Source organism: Spinacia oleracea, chromosome 4 (assembly GCF_020520425.1).
Source record: "Spinacia oleracea cultivar Varoflay chromosome 4, BTI_SOV_V1, whole genome shotgun sequence".
NCBI classification, from domain to species: domain Eukaryota; kingdom Viridiplantae; phylum Streptophyta; class Magnoliopsida; order Caryophyllales; family Amaranthaceae; genus Spinacia; species Spinacia oleracea.
In genome coordinates, this window is record NC_079490.1 from 1,224,966 (window position 1) to 1,235,344 (window position 10,379).

Genomic DNA, 10,379 nt, shown 5'->3' on the forward strand with positions numbered 1-10,379 from the left:
CAATAGTAGCATGTCAATTTTGTCAAAATAAATGACTTGATACTTTTATGAGACAATCACAAGATTCACAAGTCGACAATTTATCCAATGTCCAACAACTTTTCATAGTCTTCTCAAAGTCTATAACATCATCCTTCTACTTTTGGGTGGATTTATCGTTTTAGCAACACCCTATACAAACAAGAAATTAAGTACAGGGAAGGTACATGGATTAATCATGATTAATGTTGTAATTAATCATTTACATAATAACACATAGAGACCCTAGCTTGTAAAAAGACAAGAGTGGGTTTTCCATGAGACCACCATACTCATAAAGCAGTAGATTTAAATGTTAAAAGGTAGAACTATTTGATTGAAGAGTATAATTAGTACTGGAGCATGATTATCTGATCATACAATGTAACTATTAATATCATAATATAAACGTTAAAAAATGTAACTATTTGATAACAAGTCGGTCCTACAATTATGGTTACTTGCTCGGTTTGCTACGCTTTTCACAAGGAACCTCACCGGACTTCAAGACCCCCAAACACCTTCACTTAGTAAGATTTGAACCCATATTTTCATATGAATCCAAGGGATTCCAAATAAAAAGGACATGCATACTCAATTACTCATGGCCTCATGCTATACTAAACTATGTTACGTTGCTTTGATTTATTGTGCTTTTTTCTGTAATATTCTTTGTTATATGACAATATGACCTACAAAAAATCAAAAGTAATTAAATGAATTGTCATTTTCATTTTTTAAATAAATTGGCATTTTTGTTGGATTTACCAATTTTTTTAATTCTATGAATCTATGTATGTAGTACTCCCTAGGTTCTAGGTTGCTATGGTAGTATTGCTTGACATTTTGTGGGAAAAGATGAGAGGGACTTTATTCCTCATGGTATTTCCTCGTATATTGTTTGCAAGTTGTCCTGTTCTGATTGTTTTCTCCGAAAAAAGAATGATTCTAATATTCTGTTTCATCTTCTTCTCATTGTTGATAACGTTTTGAGCTAGTGGTAACCCAATTCGTGGACTATGGACCATGGTGCACAGTGAGCATGGTGCACCATGTGTACCAAAAGAACACATGTGTATAAACAAAAGAACATGACACTACGACAAAAAAACATGCGATATAATGTTTTACTTTTTTGTTACAAAAAATAACATATTATTTCACTATTTATTTTTTTAAAAAAATTATCTATGTTCTTTTCACGTAACCATGTGTTCTTTTAATTATATACTAGTGTTCTTAAGGTGCACCATGCTCACTGTGCACCATGGTCCAACTTCTAAATTGCGAGTGGTAACCAAGATTCTGGATCAAATCCGGTCTATCTGTGGCTCTGTACACAAAAGAAAAAAAAATAACTTGGAAACTCGCTTAGTATCAGGTAACTACATCATTTGTTTTTTGTGGCCCTTTGTACACCAAAAAAAAAAACGGAAACTCGCTTGGCAATACTTGGTCATTACCAATAGTACTAGTACTCTATATTTAACAATATAAAGTAAATAACGTAGACGGGATCAGCCATAAAGGTAAATAATGTAGACAAGATTAACCATAAAGGTAAACAATATCGACGGAATCACACAAAAAAGGTAATTAATGTAGACGGAATCACACAAGGAAAAGAAAAACGATATAATGATAATTATTCTTCAAAGATTAATAGATTTAATGTGGCCATTACAACAAAGTTTTGTTTGCTTGATACAATTCCTGTTATACATGATAGATTTAATATGGAGGAGGATTGATAAAGAAGCATAAGATGAATTCGTAATCTATAGTTACATATATACTTACATTGAAGCTTGTTGTATTCTGTTCATGGTGATACGCATTCAAAAGTCTTGTATTTTGCACCTTCTTTTGGCAATAGAGGCTGATAATTCTTCCCATAACACCAATTATCTTCAAACTTTCAATGTCATGTTCATTTTGCATTTTCAAAGGGAGTACTGATTTTCTGAATTTTACAAAAAAGGCGGTGTGTTTACATGCATTGGTTTGGGTTTTGAGTTATGATCATGGCAAGCGTCCGCTGCTTATGGTCTTGAGTCTTGACAGTAAAAAATGGCTGTCTTCTTTGCGAGGTTTTTCAATTGATTCAAGGACCTTCTTCACCTTGTAAGCCCTTCTTCCGTTGGTCAATCATCAGCAAAGATGCTTGCTAAAACCAACCAGATTCAGAAATTGAGAGAATCAAACAGTTGAAAAGTAAATGGGGCCTCTAAAGATGGCCATGGGCCGGTGCGAGGCCCAACCCGGTACGAAAAAAGCACGTTCCAACACAAGCACGAAGTCGTGGGCCAAATTTTTTGGAAAAAGCACGACAAGGCATAGCTCGACAAAGCACGCTAAATTTAGTAAAATTAGGTTTGGGTACAACGGCCGGCCCGACATCCAATGGGCTGGGCCCTGTTTTGAACTTTTTGGCCCGGCACAGCACAATGTAGAGTGGGGCTTGGCATGGAACGGGACCATTTGGACCCACTGTCCATGGGCTTGGCCGAAGCCCCACCCGGCCCACAACCATCTTTAGGGGGGCTCAGGCGGCCAAAACTTAAGCACCGTCTTTCACCCATGGACAGTTTAACTGCAAAAGAGAAAATTACAAAGCAGAAAGAGCACAGGAGAGCAGACTGACCTTGGTGCCAGCTACAATGGAACCATTGAGTGGATGTGTAGCACAAGCAGAAACATCTTCTGATAGAGAAACAAATCCATTTCGCCTGGAACTGTTCGCCATTTCCTCACTAAGCAGTAAACAGAAAGTGAATATCAAAAAGACAAGAAACTAAAAAAATGTTTGGTATAGATAAGTGATGGAAATGGAATTAATTAACTATTTCTATTACCTAATGTTTGATATGAGAGGTGGGGTAACACAATCCATTTCCTATGGGTAACCATTACCACCATTTGTTACCTCTCCCAACCCTATGGTAACAACATCTCAATCCCCAATTTGTAACAAGTGATTCGTTTCCTAAGGTTTACCAAACAACTAATATCGGTAATAGCTAACACTACCCTTTCCCCTTCTTATTTATTTTCTTTCCATTTCCTTTCCTAAGTTTATACCAAACATGTCTTTAGTGTGTCTTTTCACTACCTGTGCAGGATGATATATTGATGAGCATGCAGAAAAAGCTTGACTATTTGTGTGAACAAATGAATTGGAAAGACCTTTGACAGAAACTATCACCCAAATAAAATCAATATTAGTTTCTTTTTTTTCCATCTTTGACAGAAACTATCACCCAAAGAAAATCAATATTAGCGTTAGCTATTACCAATATTAGTTTATTTTCTTTACATTTCCTTTCATAAGTTTATACCAAACATGCCCTAAGTTCTTTGACAGAAACTATCACCCAAAGAAAAAATCAGAATCTGCACCTGCAGTCCACGTGGCAGGGAGAACTCGGATCAGGATAGAAGTCCAGAAGGTGTAGTCCTTTATCTGATGATGACCCAACTGCAAATATCTGATCACAAAGAGGGAGTTATATCAAAGCCAGCTAGAAGGAAGAACTGGTTTTACATATTCATGGAAAGTCAAATGCAGTTGAAGAAGTCTTACTGAATTTGTGGATAGCCAGGATGGTTTTATCAGGTACGATAAATTGGATATGTCTGAGCCAGTCCTGAATATCAAAATGAATAAGAAAATGGCCATTAGAAGCAATCTTAACGTCACTGCAACATGGATGGGGAGAGTTACTCACAGCCAAGCTGGTGGAGGGCAGTGGATATGTGTCACTTCTAATGTATGGATGTCCAGAATGCCGGACCTGCAAATTTTCAAATCATTATAACCGAATTTGGGTAGAATAGGAAAATTATATATCACTAACTATTATTTGTGAATATTGCAAATAACATGTCATTTTCGTTATTAAATTAGTAGGAAAACTAAAAAAAGGTGGAAATAAAAAAAGAAACGAAAGAAGTAAATAAAATTTGAGGTTAACATAATATAATTTAGAGTTAACTGGATAAAATGTGAACTTAAAATGAATAAAATTGAAGTTAAATGTATATCTTGAAAGTCTATTTATTTGCGATTTTGCCATGTGATCTGTACTATTCATCGATAACGGTTATTGATTTGGAATCACCCGGTAAAATAGACTGTAGTAAGGTTTAACTAAAATGTTATTCAAGGTCAAGTTCGATGATCCTTGAATAGAGAGTAACTACTTCACCACAAAATTGAACTAGGCAACTATTGATTAAAATCCATAGCCAGAAAACTATGCTAGAAACCTACCATCCATCATCAAGGTGGAATGCCAAACGATATGAAGAAGTGGGATCTAGATTGATCGAGTGTATATCCTTGGGGACAATATCCGATTGTGCCTGCATAGAAATATAAGTAAAACATAAGAGACGGATGGAAGCTCTAAGAAGTTTCAACAAATAAAATCCTTTTTTGTCACTCTTTCCGTCCCTAAAAGACTACCCCATATACAATAAATGAATGTTTCTATTTGTTTGCCCCATACCTTATTTGGTTAATGGTCCCCACATATTTCTCCTCACACACAATTATTTAATCTAACTAAAAGACAAATGCTTTTGATTATAACCAATTCTTAATAAAGTGAACAAAAGCACATGGGGCAATCTTTTAGGGACGGAAGGAGTATCTTTCAATCTTAGCAAAAGGATGGGAATGATTTATGCACTTGTTAACACAATTCTCAGACATCAATCGCCTTCATGTAAAACTTGAAATAGTTGCAAACACGATTGAGAAAAAGAAAGTGGCATGCAGATTAACTTCTACTCCCAGCAATTCTAAGATTTATCCTCTTTGAAAAACACCATGTCTTTTAAAAAAAAAGTTTGAACACCTTTAATGACTTGATTTTCTCCAGCAGCGACGAGACCTTCACTGATGCCATAGGTGGATGATATGCCTATATACAAACACAACAAACAACATGAATGAGACTGTAATGATAAAGACTCTATTATCTTCAGTCCCTTGCAATATAAGAAGAAGGTGCTCTAACATCAGAAGCTGTTTATACTCAACCTCTTTATGGTTCTGGAAAGCTGCTGATGTTCTTCCACCACGAAGATCCCACATATATATCATACCCTGCTTACCAGCTCCATAAACAATCTGAAACCAGTAAAACTACTATTAGCCTATTAGGATATTGAAGAAATCACATGGAGAAAATAGTTAACTACTGAAGTATACATCAATGGAATGCATTTGGCACCTTAAAAGACATTAGAAACAATCTATATGTAAAAATGTGCCATTTCTACGACCACACAAACCGATCAATTACTTGTCACTTAAGGTCTTACAGGATTCTCCAGTAATGCCTGAGGATTTCATGTTCGGATTGGATTCACTAGGCACATACAATGATACACAAGGGACGGAAAATCCTGAACAGACCTGATTTTCGACATTCAATTGAATACTGTTCAGAGCATTGTGGGAATTTGTTGTCAGCTCAACAGACGGAAATTTACTGCTTCTTCTATCCCATACATTGATTGAACCATAGGTATCCGAAGCAAAAACTCTGTCAATATAATAAAGCACAACAGAAGCAATTAGTCCAAAACTTCAACCAGGATGTGACAGATTAGAAAGAAAAAAAGCACCTGCCGACCAGCAAATTTGAGGGTCTGAGCCCTGTAACAAAAAAAAGTTGCCTTATTCTGATCTGATGGTCACTAATTCAAGTTTTACTAACAACCTAAGTGTGCTTTAGACTATAAGAGAAATAGACTACCAACACTAAACGCCCTTCCTCAATCTACTTGTAATTTGCCAGTTTGACTCCCTAAATTGACCTCTTAGTGAACTAATGAAGTATACATCAATGGAACAGAAAAGTAAGAACCACATAACAAATACAAGACACCGAACTGAACAAACAACAACCCGGTATAATTTTGAAGGACACAGGTTCTGGAGAAAGGATCAAAGGACACTAGACAGGGAAAAAGAAGGCTACATCAACTCACCTGGAATCATCTGATGTAAAAGCTACATCTGAAAAACCCCTAACGATATCAGAACCATGGATAGTGACAGAAGGCCTCTTTGTCAAAATCTGAATGAGTAAAATACTACATTATGGTTAGTGCTTGCACTAAGTACTAACACAACACTTCAATTCAATACAAAGGATCTTTACAGGAAACAGAAAGAAATGGCACGGCAAGACATCATTGCATTGACATGCTGCACACACCATATGACAAAAAAACCTCTTTGAATTAATGGAATGCTGGAAGCCTCAGCATAGAAAGATAAAAGGAAGAGCAGTTGATTCTTACTTCAACAGGGTCGGAAGAGACATAACCAATGTCATAAATCAGTATTTCACAGCTCTTCAGTGACGTGCAAGCAACCTGAAGCCCCGTTGCAATAGCAAATGTCAACATAACCAGATTATAATGTAGCTCAACCAACACTAAGTTATTTAGCTAAATAGTCATTCAATGCTTTCCAATTTGTATTGTAAGCATGTATTGGACTTATTAGCAGTTGAACCACAAGGTTTAAAGCAGCAAAAGTAAACAACTTGGTCTATGGAACACATGAAATTTACTATTAGTGCAATGATAACCACTTCTGTTAATACTGTATTATGTTAGAACAATGCATCTACATATATGAAAATCAACCTCATCTTGGTTAGCAGGATTCCATCGAACAGAATCAAGACGCCTATTTGTATAAATGTGCAAAAGGTGCTTTGTTTCATCCTCCTTCCACCCTGCAGAAACATAATCAAGTTTCTTTATAAAGTAATAAAAATACACAGCATAAGAAACAGACACAGAAGAGCGGAAAACTCGATGTTTAAATGAAGTTCAATTGGAAAAGGGTTACATGAGACTGGACCTTAAAGCCTCTCAAAGCATGAACTATAACCCCATCATAGAAACATCTTGAGTTCTAGTCCACTGAGCAAAACCTATCAGAAACTTACATGGTGATGTCACATTACTCTGGCAGTAAAGAGATTCAAAGTCATGCACCATCAAGCAACCAGATTTTGTGACCGAAGCTAAGTATATTCCCTATTGTAGAGCACGAAAAAAGGAAATAATAAGCCACGGAAATACAGAAAAAGAATGTCAGTAACAGGAAGTTTTAACAAATTGTATAACAAGAATCAATATAAGCTAGTGATTCATGCTAAAGTAAAAGATACCCTTATCTATGTTTTAAGTATACACGGAGTAAATCATTTCCGAATACAAGGGTCAATCACACAATAGCATAAGCTAGTCAAGTGCATTCCTCTAACATCCAAATTTCAATGAAATAGCTTGAAAGGTTCATGTTTCTCAAAAATGACTCTAAGTTAAGACACAATCAACTGCACCTTTGTGTTATGGTTGATGAAACAGGTATGGTGGGTCTCATTAGCAATGTTTTATGTCAGTTCTGTAACGATGAGAGAACAATATGTTTCAAGGAATACATAGAAGTAATAGAACTAAAGTAGAGAAATGGTAATAATGTTTCCAATCATAGATCAATCTAGCCAGAACTTGAGAAACAATGTGAGATGATACGGGTCCATATAATACCTGATTATCAAACTCCAATGCAGATACGCCATGCCTGCAAAGAAGAAACGAATTCAGTTGAACAAACAATAAAAGATCAAAAGGCAGAAGTAGTTTTTGATGAACAAAGCAACAGGGGAGGAAAATAAAGATGGTGAGTGCCATATACTTAGATAGTGATACCACAATCAGTACTTGCATTACAAATTTAGGCAGATAACTGCAAGTATATAATAATCTAACAAAATTACAGAAGTAGTTTTTGATGAACAAGGCAACAGGGGAGAAGAATAAAGATGGCGAGTGGCATATACATAGATAATGATACCACACCGAGTACTTGCATTACAAATTTAGGCTGATAACTGCAAGCATATAATAGTCTAACAAAATTACAGCATCTACAGAACCAATATTAACCGAGCAAGACTGTAACCTGTGAACATACAAGTTATGTGTCTATTGAGGAGGAGAAAAGACCCGAAAACACATGAGATATCCGAGATAAAAACAATATAATCTATCAAAACAGGTGGATTAAGTTGGAAAGAAAAAACATATTCTCCATAGTTGTATACATTTCCTCATTCCTAATCAAATCGGATTGTATGCAACACACATCACATCAAAATGAAAAGACAGCAAGTCAGGCGAACTTCATTACCACATGCTTCTATACAATACCTATACTATACTTATAACCAGAGATACACACACCTTCTAGAAGGTCCCTGATGATCCAAACCAGCAAACCACATTATTCTATTCATCTGCAAGAATTGACCACACTTCCGATCAGTAATGAAGTTCCTTACAGTTGCATTGGATAAATTTGATTATAGATAATTGAGAAAACATACATGAGTTTGACAAGGTCGACCATCAATATGATACAGGTGAGAAAACACGCCAATCTTTCAACAAAAATAATCACAAATTAATGAACAATCTCAACCAAAAAAGCAATTAACCTTAAAAAATAAAGCAAATTAAGAGCTCAATCTTCATACTGTAGTTTCCAACCTGAGAGTAAGATTGGACCAACAATCCAGACATTTCGCGCTTGTACTTAGATTCAATACAACCATTCAATTCAATTGAAGTTCTCTTCCAGCGAGGCCTTCAATTCAATTATTCAAACCAATTAACAAAACCATACTAATTCCAGTTAATTTACCAAATTGCAGGAAGAAACAAAGCAATAAAAAATGAAGTTACCTTAGGATTGGCTTAGGGTTTGCTGAAGAAGGTTCAATTGGCACAACATATCGATCCATTTGACGATTTTCTCTCCTCCAACTTCTGCCTCAGCCAATTTATTAGGGTTTTGAAAGAAAAACGATAACTAATTCAGTCTCAGATCGTAATACCAAAGTAAGGAAATGCTTCATTGTGTTTCCCGCCAAACTATTAATAAACTTGTTTTTATTAAAAGAGAAATATGAAAAATAAGGTAGGGTTACACTGTGACGCACCATACCCACATATTGTGCACCGCCAACATTTCAACCGTCAATTCTCTAGCAATTCATAAATTCTCAATCTACATGAATTATTGATGCAAATAAACAACACTAATAACCAAATAACTAAGAAATTAGGCGCAAATTCGAATTTCATGATAAATCAGGAGAAAAGCATAAGAGATTATTCATAAAACGCAAATTTAAAGCGATTCGTAAATCCTCGATCTACATGAATTATTGATGCAATTAAACAACATTAATAACAAAATAATTAAGAAATTAGGCGCAAATTCGATATTTATGAAAAATCAGAAGAAAATCATAAGAAATTGTTCATAAAACGCAAATTTAAATTTCATTGATAGATCCGAAGGATAACCTTTACACTGCCAAAAGATACCAAAACACAAACCCTAATTAAGTAATTAAACCATCTTAATCACATCTAAAAACATTAAAACCAGACAATTAAGAACCCTAAGCACGCTCTCCACGGATCCTCCTAGCAAGCTGGATATCCTTAGGCATGATAGTGACTCTCTTAGCATGAATCGCGCACAAATTAGTATCCTCGAACAAACCAACAAGGTAAGCCTCAGCAGCTTCCTGAAGAGCAGCAACAGCAGAGCTCTGGAAACGAAGATCGGTTTTGAAATCTTGAGCGATTTCTCTTACAAGCCTCTGGAATGGAAGCTTCCTGATGAGAAGCTCAGTGCTCTTCTGGTACTTGCGGATTTCACGGAGAGCGACGGTTCCTGGCCTGAATCTGTGTGGCTTCTTCACTCCGCCGGTTGCCGGAGCTGATTTGCGAGCAGCTTTGGTTGCGAGCTGCTTCCTTGGAGCTTTTCCTCCGGTGGATTTCCTTGCTGTTTGCTTAGTTCTCGCCATTGTTGATGAACTTGAAGCTTTTTGTGGTGGTTTTCTGGGTTTTTTGTGATTATGTTTTTTCTCTCTCTTTTGAGTGTGAGTTGCTTTGTGTAATGGGAGGAGGGAGTTGGGAGTATTTATAGGGAGGGGAGAGAGCGGGAATATTTGAAACTTTTGGCAGTGGGGAAAAACTGAAAAAGAGATTTTTTGGGGAAATGAATTTAAGGCGTTGGATTAAAGATTATATTAATCGACGGTTGGGAGATTGTTTTGTAGAGTGGTTTAGACAGCGATCCGTGTTTTCGTCCTTCAACCAATGATATTTGACCACGTGTCTTTTCTTTTTCTGTTGATAAAAGCCTATTGGGCCGACTGGCTATTAGACATTGTATCATTGTATTGGTAAGATTGTAGTTTATGGGTCAATGGGTCAATGGGTCAATGACCATTATTCATATGACAACA

At 36.1% G+C, this 10,379-nt stretch overlaps 2 protein-coding genes across 3 annotated transcripts; both read right to left on the minus strand.

Moving 5' to 3' along the window:
• Nucleotides 1-1,654: 1,654 nt before the first annotated feature.
• LOC110801959 (uncharacterized) lies at nucleotides 1,655-9,235 on the minus strand. Of its 2 annotated transcripts, XM_056843605.1 has the most exons (19): nucleotides 9,057-9,235; nucleotides 8,800-8,883; nucleotides 8,605-8,701; nucleotides 8,442-8,495; nucleotides 8,299-8,351; nucleotides 7,603-7,636; nucleotides 6,996-7,086; nucleotides 6,688-6,779; nucleotides 6,337-6,411; nucleotides 6,022-6,110; nucleotides 5,444-5,573; nucleotides 5,066-5,155; nucleotides 4,881-4,946; nucleotides 4,292-4,383; nucleotides 3,747-3,812; nucleotides 3,602-3,665; nucleotides 3,418-3,506; nucleotides 2,663-2,771; nucleotides 1,655-2,185 (listed from the first exon to the last, which is right to left on the minus strand). In XM_056843605.1, exons 2-19 carry the CDS (start codon nucleotides 8,856-8,858, stop codon nucleotides 2,123-2,125), a joined length of 1,413 nt encoding a protein of 470 aa, XP_056699583.1. In that variant the 5' UTR covers nucleotides 8,859-8,883; nucleotides 9,057-9,235; the 3' UTR covers nucleotides 1,655-2,122. The 2 variants fall into 2 exon arrangements, with proteins under 2 accessions (XP_056699583.1, XP_021863061.1); XM_022007369.2 differs by lacking the exon at nucleotides 9,057-9,235 and having other exon boundaries at nucleotides 8,800-9,046.
• A 141-nt stretch (nucleotides 9,236-9,376) lies between these two features.
• Nucleotides 9,377-10,036, minus strand: LOC110801948 (histone H3.2). Its single transcript, XM_022007360.2, has one exon. The coding sequence runs from the start codon at nucleotides 9,933-9,935 to the stop codon at nucleotides 9,525-9,527; it is 411 nt and encodes a 136-aa protein (XP_021863052.1). The 5' UTR covers nucleotides 9,936-10,036; the 3' UTR covers nucleotides 9,377-9,524.
• Between the last annotated feature and the right edge of the window lie 343 nt (nucleotides 10,037-10,379).